This window comes from Lactuca sativa, chromosome 1, assembly GCF_002870075.4.
Source record: "Lactuca sativa cultivar Salinas chromosome 1, Lsat_Salinas_v11, whole genome shotgun sequence".
In the NCBI taxonomy this organism is placed as follows: Eukaryota; Viridiplantae; Streptophyta; class Magnoliopsida; order Asterales; family Asteraceae; genus Lactuca; species Lactuca sativa.
The window spans coordinates 227,277,726-227,293,306 of record NC_056623.2 but is presented as its reverse complement, the minus strand read 5'-3'; the positions used below and the strand labels follow the sequence as shown (position 1 = coordinate 227,293,306).

At 33.7% G+C, this 15,581-nt stretch overlaps 1 protein-coding gene across 1 annotated transcript; it reads right to left on the bottom strand.

The window, feature by feature from the left end:
• Positions 1-7,586: 7,586 nt before the first annotated feature.
• Positions 7,587-14,940, bottom strand: LOC111881365 (uncharacterized). Its single transcript, XM_023877759.3, has 2 exons — positions 14,747-14,940; positions 7,587-10,212 (listed from the first exon to the last, which is right to left on the bottom strand). The coding sequence occupies exon 2, from the start codon at positions 10,181-10,183 to the stop codon at positions 7,931-7,933; it is 2,253 nt and encodes a 750-aa protein (XP_023733527.1). The 5' UTR covers positions 10,184-10,212; positions 14,747-14,940; the 3' UTR covers positions 7,587-7,930.
• Positions 14,941-15,581: the final 641 nt, after the last annotated feature.

The window sequence follows — 15,581 nt, the reverse complement described above, 5'->3', positions numbered from 1 at the left end:
CAGAGCACACCTGACCTTCTTGTCAGCAGGACAAGAACATGTGAAAAAACATCCCTCTACGTTTGACAACCACCTCATAGCCACGATCGGGTCCTGGGTACCATCAAATGTCGGGGCTTCATGTTATCAAAATCCCGATACTAGAAAACTCGGCCAGATCCCAACCCTACCGCTGATACAACTGTTGTAGCTGCCACGACAGCCGCCTCTAAAAGGGCTGCATAGCGCCCATCAAAGTACTCAACCATGGCGGTCTTGATAGACCCAAACATCTCTTGCAACTGAGCCCGAAACATAGTTGCAACCTCATCATGCAACATCTCGCAGATCTTATCATCCATCTCATCTAGCCTATAGTCTCGGGCGCTGTCGGTGTCTCCTGTCCGCCCTCTCCTGATCCTGATCTAGATCCAGTCAAGAATCGTCGTGTAACCACCATACTGAAAACATGCCGAAAAAAAACCAGATACTCCTCATAATAACTCGGGAACCAACTCCAACCAAAACCCTAGGGGTTGTGACTTCCTTGCTACTCGTATGGGTCCTGTGCTTTCAGTAGTACGGGCCCATACTACCTTCACACCTACCCATATTTTTCTCAAGTATCACCACAACACCCTAACAATATACAAAACAAAGTAACACTCCGTCCTCACTCCTAGAGGAATGCTATATATCACATAACTGGCCTCCCGGCCTCTCACTACCCACCTATCCATGAAACTTCCACCAACACTGCAACACTAGTGTATGCTAGTCATACATAATACTGGACCCTATAGACTTTCGAATATCCAATCCTACCCTAAGTTCCCAATCATATAAGAATAGAACATAAGTCCAAATCAAACATTCTCAGGCTATAAGATCTTAATTATGCATGACCGTGATGCACACACAAATAACTATAGTAATGATGTCAATTTCATATAGGAAAACCCTAAGCTAGTATGCATCATGTAATCAGGAAACTCTATCATGTAATTCCTGAAGATCCCTAGCCTAGTACTAGCATGTTGTTCTAACAATCGCAATATCAGATAACAGTATGGTATTTTGGGGTCTACTTACTGGCTCCGACTGATCGTACACTCTGCATCCTCCTTTACTTACTTTGAAAACCATATTGAAAATCATTTCTAAAATCTTTTTCCTTGATTTGAGACTGGATTCACACGAGTGTTCCTCCAATTCACTCAAACCAAGGCTCTAATACCAACTTATAACACCCTTAATATCATGCCAAAATTAACTTTCAAAAACATTTAAAATGATAATAGTTATTAAAAAAGTTTTCCAAAACAGTTTCATATCAGAGTTCCCAGAATCATAATCATAAATTGAGGAAAGTGTACGGTCACGCCTTCGCCTTCCCGCGGTCATCAGCCAAACCTGAAACAATATTCGATAAATGTAAGCTCGAAGGCTTAGTGAGTTACCCCTAAAATATCAACCTCATATGACTATAAATGTATCATATAACAGACATGCATCTCGAGTCTGCAGTGTGAGTGGTCCGCCTGCATTGGGCCTTCAGTCCACCTGGTCCACTCCCTAAGTCTACAGTATAAGTGGACGGCCCGCACCGGGACTTCAGTCTGGCTGGTTCACTCTCCGAGCCTCGGCACGTCTAGACCACCCTCTAGGGCCTTCAGCCTATCCGGACCGCTCGCTGGGCCTTCGGCCTGTCAATGTATCCTTCTGGGTCTACAGTCTATCCGATCCACCCTGGGTATGTTGGCCTACAACATAAAGCAGGACCCACCTCAACGCAGCCCCAAACAACAACCATGTGCACATATAACAGATAATCAAATAACTGTCTATAGACAAAACAACCGATCTAACATATCATATAACATAGCAACATCCTAACTAGGATCCCGACCTAAACCAGGTCACTAACAATATACCTTCCTATATACCAGAATACCGACGTAACCCGGGTCACTATCATAATACCATCATAATTATCAGAACGCCGATCTAACAGATCAATAAACATATCAAACCAATACAAGTATACAATCCGAGGAAGGGCCGGCCTTGTGCCTTAGACCCTGATGATAAAGTGAGAATAACTCACCTCAAAATGCCGATCTGAACCAAAGAAGTGGATTCCCGAACCACCGTCTCACCGATAATCCCGAACTATCCAAAATAGCAAAATAATGAGTCAACACACGGAAGTATAAATCTTGACCAAGAATTCACTCATACAACAATAGCCAATTTGCCTTCCTCTAATTTGGGCCAAGGCCCAAAACCAAACCCATGATCCAAGTCCATATAACAAGGCCCAACTTTCCAAACTAGGCCCAATTATCTAATTGGGCCTACATCGAAGATCCAACACCAAGACTAGGCCCAAAACTCCTTACCCATAATTTCCAACAAAGGTCCATGCCCAACTAGTCCATAGATAGCCCACCCCTCGAAGCCCAAATATCATAAGCCCAACAGAGTGCGTACGCTGGGCGTACCCTTCTGGTACGCGGGGCGTACACTAACTTCTGTTGACTGGAAAACGGGACCATTGACCCGGTATGCGGGGCATACTTCTACCTATGCAGGGAGTATGCGTGTCTGCACCAAAACTCTCCTAAATGCTTAGTGGCTTAAGCATTTAAGCCCATATTTCAGATCCAGAGACCAAAAGTGCTAAAGTTTCAAACTTTATCACTTTGGAAGTTCAGAAAGCTCTTAATCTAAGGTCTTAATCCATTAAGACCTTCCTTGTACATGCATGGGGCACCTTAAGTGATTGGGAACTCATTTTTAACACTCATAACCCCTTCAAGAGCCTGAAAGGACAACTCATCTCGTTGAAATCATGACATGCACCATTTTGGGACTTTTTGGGACAAGAATGCTTCCATAAGGCTAGAATGGCTAGATCTATACTTTACAAGCATAAAGATTGAAGCTTTTTACCTTATGGAGCTTCTAGAGTGCAACACAACTTCAGATCTACACGCAAATCTCCTTCTTCAACTCTTTGTTGTAATGGCTTCACCTTCAAGAGTCCAAAATGCCCACCACTTCACTCTCACTCACAAGAACTAGGGTTAGGACGTTTCTGGAAGATGGAGGCTGAGAATGATGAGAGAAAATGAGCCATAAGGTTGTTTATATAGTCCCCAACCCGAGTTATTAGGGTTTCCTCCTGATATGGGTACGCCCAACGTACACAAATGTACGCCCAACGTACTAGGGCGCGCCTAGTATGCTTAGCATACTCTTATGTACACGCAACGTACTCCTCATAGTCCAAAATTACAACTTAGCCCTTAGGTTTTCCATGGCTTAAACCTTCCATCCCAAGAACTACAAATGCCAAAACTTTGGATGTTATATATACCTTGTCTAGCCTTTTTCCAAACACTTTGATTGATGTACCAACTACAAAGTAATTGCTTAGAATTTGGAAATACTGTGCGACATGCTTTCATCAACGCCAACTCTCTATCTTTGAGGGTAACTTGAGGGCAAAGAGATCCACCCATTGTCGACTTTAAACAATTTAATGCCCACGTGTAATTGAATTCTTTTTCTTCATGCATAAATACGAATGCAATGCAAAATGTTAGCTTAGTTGAAGTTACGCCAACAACTTCGAGAAGTAGCATCTTATAGTTGTTCGTTTTGTAAGTTGCATCCATCAACATCACTTGTGGAAATGCTTGCAATATCTCCAATGTTGTCGGATGAATAAAGAATAAATCTTCCAACTCGTTAGACAAATTATTTGTGCGATAATAATAAATATAACCTCCTTTCTTCAAAGATGACAAAAGACCTTGGATTTGGGTCATACCTTCGTGCTTATTCTTCCGTATTTTCGTTTTAGCGTTGTATATTGTTTGGAGTGTAGACACATTTTCCAGATTTTGCTCTTTTAGTTGATAAAATATCATGTAGCTTCACATTCTTTGCTGATAAATCAGCCACCAAACGAAATTCATTATCAGTCGATCGCATTGCAAATGCATGACCCTCCATATCTTTTACGGGTTCATGGCTATGTATTTCACATACCACACTTAGCGTCCAATAATCATGTAATTTTGAATATTTACCCTTCAATTCAAAAGGAAAATTAATTTTTTTGTGCCAATATTTCTACTGGAGATTTTTTTACTTTTATAAATACAACCACGATCACATATATCGCGTATAAGATTAACTTTAGTTAAGAGCCCACTTCCTCTTATTTTTTTTTTCTTATGATAATAAGCGCACATGCCAACTTTTGTACCCATTCTATTAAATCGTCACAAGATTTGAACACCTGAAAATGACTTGGTTGGTTAAAAAATTATAATGTCATTTGACAATTTATGAAGATAAAATATATGCTAATACCTTTTTTGTAGAAAATTCTGAAGAGTTGTTAACAACTTCATTTCATTCGTTTGGTTCAAAACTCGCTATTATATTGATGAAAATTGTTACAGAAGATCTATAAGAGTAGTAGTTGATAATTATAAGAGACGAGTAATTGTAAGTTTAAGTGTGTAGTACTTGACATTTATATAGAGATGAATTATTTTTTTAAATTCGTTAGAACTATACATGAAGTGATATGTTATTCTTTCAAATTACAAATTGTAAAAAAAGTGATGAATTATTTTTTGAAATTTATAAAAGTTATAAACGAAGTGATGTTTTATTCTTTGAAATTGCAAGTTGTCAAAAAAATGATAAATTATTTTTTGAAATTTGTAAAAATTATAAGCGAAGTGATGTTTTATTCCTTTAGATTGCAAGTTGTCAAAAAATAATGAATTATTTTCTGAATTTCGTAAAAGTTATAAATAAAGTGATATGTTATTCTTTTAAGTTGCAAGTTATAAAAAAGTAAAGAATTGTTTTCTCGAAATGTATAAAAGTTATATGAAAAAAGCATGTATGTTTGTAGTTTTAAAAATTTCAAGTTGTAAAAAATAATAAATTATTATACAAAAATAAATGTATAAAAACAAATTTATAAAAGCGTTCAAATAATTAGAATAAATTAATAGGGCTATATAAAATATAAGATATTTTTGAAGGACTAAAAAGTAAAATACTTAAAATGGAAAATATTTAAAAAAACCACTTTTATATATATATATATATATATATATATATATATATATATATATATATATATATATATATATTAAAAAAAGAAAAACAGAAAAGGAATTTAATAATAAAAAAGAATAAAAAATGATTTGGATTTGACATAAATTGAAAAAAAAAAATTCCTTGAAAAAGACTTCAAACCAGCATACACTATTATTATTTTTCTTAACCGACACAAGACTTGAAAGGAAATCAAATAAAATATATTTATAAAAAAAAGTTACACAAAAAATACACAATGTTATCTTACTTTTGCTTAGTGAGAAAGAGATATTATCAACCAGAATTTTGAAAGCTTCCAATTCATTCTAACATCTTAGATTTTAGCAAAAAAATTTAGAAACAAAAAAATGGTTTAGAAACACTTATTTGGTGGCATCTCTGCACAATAGAAGAACAAACTCCATGCTCCAGTTTGTGGACACTATTCTTCTTTTCTTTAGGCTCGCATAAATGTGCCTTTGAGAGCCCACACTTGTTTTATTTTCTTATATTCTGGAGATGTCATCTTTGGAATCCAAGTCTTGTTTGGTTTTGAGTGCTTAGACTTCTTTTTATTTAAGTATTTTTCTCTGTAAAAATAATTGTTAAAATAAGAAAATACATAAGAAAACTGACCAGCAGCAAGAGATCGTTTGATGTTTGAAGATGGAGTTGGAGCATGAGTCTTGACAAGGTGAGATGGAGTCTTTATAACTTGAACTGGAGTGACGATTTGTTAGCATCTGATGTCTTTGCATTACGAGTTGAAGTGACAGTGTGAACTTTCTTAGCTTAAAGCTTGTTAGCACGAGGCTTGTCAGTGCAAGAGCTACCCTTGATGTTCATCAGGGTGAAAATAAGGATTTCTTGATGATGAACTCTCTTCAGGTACATTTTCTATTTTAACACTGACAGATGAAAAGCTTTTCTTCTTCACATCTTTTTCTTTTAACTTCTCCTTCAGATTAGATATCTTCTTCTCCCTTTCAACTAGCTTATTCTTCAACACTTCTATATCATCTTACATTTGATTGATGATTTTGTATTTCAGATCGAATTCAGCCTTGAAGAAAATGGATAAGGGAGCCTTTGGATCAAACATTAGTTCATGAAAACAAGATAAAGGACTTACGTCGACTGCATATTTATTTATTTTACTTTTATTCTTTTCTTCTTCATTAAAAAAGTTTATGTTATCCTCCCATTTAAAAATAGTTCTCTCATTTGAGAGACATTATAAGGAGCAAAAATACCTCATACAGTTAGATAATACCAAGATAAGAAAACATACCATACTCCCCCTCTTTGTTTCTGAAGTTTTCTTCATGTGTGGATGATAGTACAAAGATATCTTCTTCTTCCCCTCTTTCTAATTTTCGAGTTTCTGAGAAAAACGTGAACTTTTGAATCTTTAACAGATCTTAGAACGGATGTTCTAAACCGCTTTGATATCAATTGAAGGTCCCAAACCCTTTGTAGATTTGTAGATCGAATACAAACAAGAAAGAACAATCAAGAACAATGATGAACAAAAAAAGTAAAGAACACAAGATATTCTCCAAATTGCTTTTTCACCAAGAAGACGGGTTGTCACAAAGACAATTATGACAGCAAGCCGTTCTATAAGAGGCACTACATTAGGGTTAACCCTAATGTTGTATATATACTAATCTAATCTAGTGAATCCCTTTAATCAAGGGAGTGTATCTAATCTAAATATAAACTGAACATGAAAATAAGGAATAGATCAGATCAAATCATCACCTGATCCAGTTATCAACACCATCACTTTAGAAGCTGATCAGAACATCAGCTTCAGCCTCAGCCATCAGCATCAGGGTCAAGCTAAGCAGCTTCAACTTCAACAAATAGTGAATGACCATAGTGAGTATCATCAACGTATCATCTGATCAATGTGTCATCAATGTATAACCATCAACTTTTGGACACAACGACTAGTCTTTAGTAGATGGTGTTTTCATGCCTTTGGTGCTGATAGAGTCATCAGGGATTAGGGATGTTCTTTAGTCTTCGGCATATGAACTTCCATCAACATATATTCAGATTAACTAACTAAATATAATGTATATATTTGCATCATCAAATCTATACAAATGAGTGACCCAACAGGTGGATTCATAAAGTTACTAAGGCACTGGTAGTTGGGTGGAAAGTGCGGATAACACTATAAATTCGTCTTGCCTTGTTTCCATCATTTTCGACATTATAGTGATGACTAGGAGAGTGGTTTTGGTTCCGGCCCAAGTGGCCATGAGGAATCGAGTCTAGGTAATGCATATATATATATATATATATACGTGAATAAGTTGGTTGATTCTAAGGTTTCGAGGGCCTTGTTTAAGGTGGTACCAACTTTGGTCGGGAGATTTAAGATAAAGGTAATCAAGATGATCGACAGTAGAATATTCAACATTGAAGTAGTTTCTTAGTTGAATCTAATTATTTTCAACCAATGGTACAAAAAAGAAAATACTGAAGCAGTAAATTCTTTTGAATTATGCTTTATTACTTCAAACAAAAACATGTTACAAATGTGTATATGTCTAAATAGGTGTGTAACCTCACAAACTAATTAAACACCATGATAAAGTACATATGATAACAAAGATAACACAACACTCAATCTCTTATAAGTTTTTTTTTGATGCAATGTTTTGTCTGTCTTCTAAAGACTTCCTAAATGTATTGGAAATCGTAACTCAGATGGTTAGAACTGAAAGAGAATCACAAGATGTATTTGCTTGTGTTATTTTTAGACCATCCACGCATTAATAAGACGTCCGTATAGGACTCAAAACTACTTGCCAACAATAAGTTTTGCTCTTGCTTGGCCTTCATCAATTTGGAATTGATCACCCAAACCAAAATGAGCCATCAACAACCAAACAATGGTAATGAGCTCACCACCTTTGCTGACTTGTGCTGCTTGAGTATTGGCTCGTGAATGACTTGCACCATAACACAACAACTCCACCCATACCTTGCTTATAATCACCCATTTATTCTTACCAGAGTCCTCTTCTATCTTCATCAATTCTTTGGCCAAAATGCAACCATCAAATAACAATGATTTGCTCCGGTCACCCTTTACCGTGACAGGACGAACTTCTGTCGTTACCTCAAGAATCTTCGTGCAAGCGTTTATCTGATCCCAATCAACTATAGTATCCCTAGATGTTTGAGTTTGGTTTTGCTCAACTTTTACTTCACCACCTTTTCCACTTTCAAAAAGCCTTCTGGCCTCGGCACAAGTATCTCTAAAACGTATTTGTCCAATACCTGCTACTGCTGACATCATACTTGGTTGCATGATAAGAAGATACAACATGTAATCTGATAGTACTTTTGCAATATTGCGATGATCATTGTTGGCTCCCATGGGTTCCTTTTTAGGTTCTTTCAATTCTTTGTTGTAGCATAACTCGGTAGCGATGTGCCATAGAATGAGACTTTGATCATAGTCAACATCTATAACATATTTAAGTAAGGCACCCCAACCTTCTTCCACACGGATCACCCAATCGCCACGTGCTGAACTTATCTCCTTGGCAGATTCCAAGTCATCTGCGAGTTCTGATTTTGCTTTTAGTTCCTCGAATATGAAATCTTTGAGTTTTGGGGTGAAGCTTTCGAATTTGACATACTTGATCTCATCCATAAACCCACTAAGCCCCAGGTTTTCGTAAGCAAAATTTTGTAAGCTTGGACGTGGGTGGAGGCAGTAATAGATAAGGTTGTAAGTTGAAATGGATTCTGACCACCTTCTTCTTAAAAACTTAATCTTCCATTTGCGAATTTGTGATTCACTTTTTGTTGATTTGGCATGATCTTTTGTGTCCCGAAGAGTGCCTTCGGTCATGAGTTTGAGAAATTTACCGATGATTCGAGTCTTGCGAGACTTTTTGTCAAGCTCAGCATCTGGTGACTTTTGCAAAGTAATGATTGTCCAGTCTGAAAACACGAGCATGAATAGAGCGGTGACATCCAAAACCAATGCACCAAATAGCAAACCATAAGTAATCATGATATCAACGTCTGTAAAATTTGCTTTGTTTTTGAATAAAAACAAAACAATCGCTGAACAAATCGTTGCCAAAGAAAAAAACCGACTGATGGCTCCTGTTAAACCAAACACCACTGGGAGCTTCGTGAAGAGAACCTCATAAATGAAATTTAACTCAATCTCAACCACTTTGAACGCATCTTTAGCAGTCCGATTGAGGAAGAAATCCCGACTTTGATTCCGTTCCTTTCGACTGAAAATCATATCAACAACAAGACCTTTGAATGTTTCAAAGAACTGATAAGCATATTGCACCTTCTCCAGCTCTGTTAAGTTCCCTTTTTTAGCCTTGTTTGCTGATTTAGCTGCTCGATCGGGCTCTGGAACCATTTGGATTCTTGTTGGTAGGTTAGCCTTCTTCTTATAAAAGTAATCACCCATAAGTTTAGCATAGTTTGGCCCAGGATCTGCTTCTGTGAGCATCGAACTTTTGAATCTATCGGCACTAGCAAGATAAAGAGAACGCGTTCTTTCCGCATATTTGATGATTCCTGTCAAGAACATCAACATTGTCGGAATCCATAGCCGATTTTGTGGTAGTGACTGAACAAACACATAAACTGCAGCTATGCACTGGAAAACAAGACCAAGAAGATGTCGGAGCCATAACTCATTGTCTTCTAATGCAAAAGCTGTAATGGTGTCAGGGCCACCAAGATGCACCAAAAGAAACGGCGCCCAGAATGCAAGAAGATCTTCGTTTTCCACAGCAATTCTTTCTCCTTTTTTGCCTTGCCTTTCATCAGGGTTCCCTTGACTGTTCGAAATGAGCCCAACAGCAAAGTTTGCTGCCCAATCAGCTAGCAAGTATGCCGACCATAATGGCATTATTATCCAGTTGCTTTTTGTTCGTTTTCTCAAAGGAGCAACGAGAATTAGAAATGTCTGTAACGAGAGACTCAAGATGATGAACCCTCGGAGATCCCATGTATTCCATAAGTGTTTCCATTTTGGAGGAATCGGAATGTCCACCATCATTCTCCTCATTTTTCTTATCAAAAGCTTATTAAAGTTGCCTGTAGAAGATTGACAATGGCTAATTTTGATTAGTGATTGAATATCAGAAAGTCAAACATGTTGCTGTAACTAGTCTAAATTGTTCCATATTTGGTTAATGGTAACTATCATGATGAAATTAAATGTCATGCCTCCATGACTACATCCATAATGTGTGATAATATAAGTCCACTAGAATTTTGATCAACGTGGTGAAAGTCACATAATAAACTGCGGTGTTTCAACGATCATTGAAGTCGAACAGAAGTATCACCTACGACAATTCGTTTTTTCTAGAAGCCATTATTGGTACTACTTAATTTCTGGTGTATTTGGATCTTACGAAAGCCTATATATTTAATCATCAAAAGCCTAAGCAGGAGCCTCTCTTTGATCTCATTTTTTACATTCATTTACATGCGTCTCAAAATAGATGTAAAGGACTTGATATATGTTGGAAGGATAGAAAATACGGTTTATATGTTTTAAATATTTTTATATATCTACTTTATAATATATGAAAGAAAACAATCATTTTTATTTTTAATTAATAGATTATGAAAATAAAATAAAATGAATATTAACAAACTCTAGAGTTTGTAAATTTATAAGTTACTTGAAAAAGAGAACTGTGTTTTAACAAAATTCTCCAATAGCTTATGTGTGGATCGATCAAACTATGTCTTTTTTACAATTACAATCGGCATCTTATATAAGATTATTTTTTGTTTTGCAATATCATGATCGTTATACTGAATCGGGTCGTACCATCTTATCAAAATCATTATAAATAATAAAAAATAAAGTTTCATCTATCAATTAACCGATCAATTACCAATAAATAGTTTAAAAATAAAAAAACAAATACAAATCTAATACAACATTTAACAATAAACAATTCAAAATGAGTATTCTACATAGATAATCCAAAAAAAATATTAATTCTAAAATGTTAATGGTGATGATCTTACGATTTACGATCGATGATCTTACGATCGATCCTATGATCAGAATCGGTTACGATCCTACGACCATCATCACGATTTTAACAAACTTTAGCAAAATTATTAAATATTAGTAAATGAAACATAATTTTTAATTAAATCAACTTACCAATCACATTTAAAAATAAACATTAGTAAATGAAACATGTTTTTAATTAAATCAACTTATCAATCACATTTAAAAGAATACCTCATCTTACATTAAAATGAGTGGTGATGACATGTACTTTGTGATTAGTTTATTAATTCTATATTCTGACAAGCAAAAAAAAAAAATATGAGTAAATTACTGAAATCATCCCTATAGTTTGGTCAAAAATGTACGTTTGTTCCTTAACTTTTTTTTTTTTTTTTTTTTTTTTTTTTGCACTTGGATCGTCCTTGTGGTTTGATTTTGTTGCGTTTTTCGTCTCTATAGTTTGGTCAAAATTTCACATTTGGTCCCTAACTTTATGTATGTAAAGGACGACAAACGCAACAAAATCAAACTATATGGATGATCCAAGTGTAAAAAAAAAAGTTAGGGACCAAACGTGCAATTTTGACCAAACAATAGGGACGATTTCAGTAATTTACTAAAAAAAAAGAAAGTGAGATTTGTAGATCTTTGTGATTAGTTTATTAATTCTATATTTTGGGTTTTAACGTTTTATTATTTCTTGGTCTTTTTTATTTATCTGGATTTTGAGTTTACAGTTTGTAGATCTTTTTGCGTTTTCAGGTTCTGGTGTTTCACCTTTTAGATTGATCCTTCATCGGAATTGAACCCCGAGACTCGAACCCTAATAAGTTGCAAAACCCAAAATAATACAAATGTCATTGTTTTTGAAATCATGGTAGCTTTCATAGTTATCTCCAGGTGTTTGATGATTCAAACTTTAAATACCCAAATCCCTTCGTTTAATCCTCCTAAGTGAACGATCAAACCCTAAAACCAAAACCTACCATATTCATTTTCAGTTGCCGATTTACATGTATTGCCACATCCCGACTCCATCAACCTCTCATCCTCTTCTTTTCTCATTAATATCAAAAGCCTTAAATCTAGATGATCGGTAATTCGATATATTAAAGCAGGAAGGGTGAAATTGAGAGGTTGAATTCTTCTTTAAAACTTGTTGTTTTTGTTCTTGCTTGTAAAAAATGGCTGATATAAAGATTTTCTATAAATAATTTTTATGCATTACAGAAAATGATTTAGTTTCTACAACAAATGATTTAGTTTCTTCAATGAGGAAAATTTAAGAGGAATGTATCTCAAATACGTTTTGGACAACTTTTGAAGTGTTCTCTTTTAGCTATTTATTTAGATTTTACCAATTAACACACTCATGTGAAGCTTATGGTATTAATCGGTTTCATCTCTATTTTGTTTTCGAGTTTTGTTTGATTTTAGTGATTTTAGTCGATTTATATCTGGCTGAAGTTTGTAGGAAGTAAGCAAAATGTTATAAATTCGTTGCATCCCTAATTAAGCCTACTAATAAAGGGTTTGGGTTAAATTAACGAATCAAGAAAACTATGTTTGTTTGATTTTTATAAGTTATACTTTCAATTTCATATGCGATGAAATTTATAATAGATAATATTTGAATGATGATTATGGGTTTTTGTAGTTTTAGGTTTAAAGAGGTTGACATATTTAAAGAAAACAAAGAATACATGAAGATTATATGTGGTGTACCACATTCAGGTGTTGGTGTCAAGCAAAAAAGAAACGAATTTGTTATAGGATCACCTAAAAACCGAGTCAAGGTTATGTTCAAAGATGTATTCAAGAATTCCAATCAATTAGAAAGTCCTACAAAGACCAAAATGAAGGTTGTTTCTGAAAGTCTAAAATCTTTATTTAAATTAATGACGAATTAAGGGAATTTTAGGTTAAATTTGTTGCTTACTATTATACTTGGAATCTAATGATAACCAATTTTTTAAACGAATTGATTTTACTGAAAAACTAATTGTTAAAGTTCAAAGATATGTAAAATAATAAGTCTCAATTGTGTTACCAAAAAGTTAAGAAATAAAAAAAGAACATGGCTGGGATTAAAATATAAAAAGTCAAATGCATTATATTTGTTCAGTTTTAAAGGAGAATCTTTTTATATATTTAAGTTTGAAGTTGAAATATAAAAACTAGCTAGGAAAACGGTGTTTTTTTTTTGTTTGGTAAAATATATCAAATAATAGTGTACTTATGTTGCTTTGGTTCTAATGACATTCTATTTTTATTTCTTACAGGTATGCAGTTCTAGCATAGCAAGCTGGGGTTGTTTGAATGGGAAGTATGAGCTTTGGGTTTGCAAAGAGGAAGCAAAAAGTTTTACCTAACATTTTGTTGTAAAAATGAGTTTTTGTATTTGAAGTTTATCATGACATGTTCAACTACATAAATAAAATAGTGTAGTTTTTATTTTTTACCCGTGTGAATATATATATATATATATATATATATATATATATATATATATATATATATATATATATATATATATATATATATATATATATATATATATATATATATATATATATATATATATATATATATATAAAGGTACTGTAGATCGAAAATATAATAAATTATTATATAATAATTTGGTTTTCCTTTAATCCAATGAAATTCGAATATTTCTATATAGCTCAATTTTAATAGTCTAATAGTCTATATATATATATATATATATATATATATATATATATATATAAGGTACTGTAGATCGAAAATATAATAAATTATTATATAATAATTTGGTTTTCCTTTAATCCAATGAAATTCGAATATTTCTATATAGCTCAATTTTAATAGTCTAATTAGAGATTATATAGTTTCTAAGTTTTGACCCATTTGGTCAGTTCGATAGCTAAAGTTTTTTATTTTATTTGATTGTTAACCATATAGCCCAAATGATTAATTATTAGACAAATTAATCTAAAGTGTTACCTCTTGTTGCAACTCTTTTTAAAATTTAACTACTGTTGAGATTAATAGTTGAAAATGCAAATTTGATTTGCAATAATGAAAGATTGTAGACAACTATTGTGATATACAACATTCTTCTGTTTTGTATTTATATTCTCACCATTTGTCCAATGCAACTCAATTTTACCAACCATATTTCTAATTTCACAATAATAGTAGTATTTACGCAGCAAAAGCTAACCGATTGTGCAAAACATCAATCAGTACTCAAACTGTAAACCAATGAGCCAATTCTTTGATAATTTTTGTTGAAGATTTTAACCATGGAACTATGGATGCAATGCAAAGACAAGAAGGACAAGTGGTGGATCCTCTTTCAGGCACAAATTTTATAAAGTTTAAGATTCGATTAACTCACTTCGCAACCATTTAGCTAAACTTGTAGAAGAAACATTTGAATTTGCAAACTATTGAATGCGGTGATCATAAACAGCCAAAGAGGTTGGTAAGTAAAAGGTTCTTGAACAAACGTCATATTAATATATCATCATAATGGTTATTGCGGTTGAATCTTTTCAGAAAGAAAGAAAATATATGCAAAGTATTGTGGGAAAGAAGGGTACGTACCTGAAGAAGAAGAAGAAGAAGAAGAAGAAGAAGAAGAAGAAGAAGAAGAAGAAGGCTGCTAGGTTTTAGAACTGCCTAAAGACGATGTTTTGTCCTTTGATTATGCCTCCATTTGGTAATCTGTAAGTGGATATAAAAGACAGACACCAAAGGAGGAAACACTCAACACTCAACGTTTGTAGTAAAAAAGAACAAAGAGCTTCAAGCAATATTTAAAGGAAAAGGTGAGTGAAGAGTACTTGGCACTTGCTTCCATCAATAAAGAAATATAAAAAATGATATAAGATAAAAATGATAAAGATGACAGGATGATTTTTTACCCCTTTATTTAATAAATGACTATCCAAAATTTTCCTACTCTTGAACTATTTTGGTTTACTTGTTTCTTTTAACCTTTTAAAAATTATTATTTTCCCAATAATATTTATTTAATATAAATTCTTTTTCACAAAACCTTCTTCAATCATAAATATATATGTTTTAAATTAACTATTTCTTTTACTCTTATCTATCTTAAATGTCTATAAATCTCTCTATGATTTATTATATTTTTGACATGTGTCATATTACCAAAAAGAAAAACATTATTTGATGTTAAAATTAAAAATTAATTACAATATTACAACAAAGATATTTGAAGAAAAGTTCTAAATATATAATCTATATATCATTTTAATTTAATCACATAACATTTGATAATTCAAAGGTTATCATTTGTTATGTTTTATGTTTTAGGTAAGGTTCTAAATAACGTAAGGCGTGACTTGACAGCAATGTCAAGCCTCAAGCTTTTTCGAGCATTGGCGAGCCACGTCGTTTGTAAGACGACACTTAA

What these genes read in the sequence shown, in the direction of transcription:
- LOC111881365 (XM_023877759.3), bottom strand. Translation starts at nt 10,183, where the DNA reads ATGAGGAGAATGATGGTGGACATTCCGATTCCTCCAAAATGGAAACAC.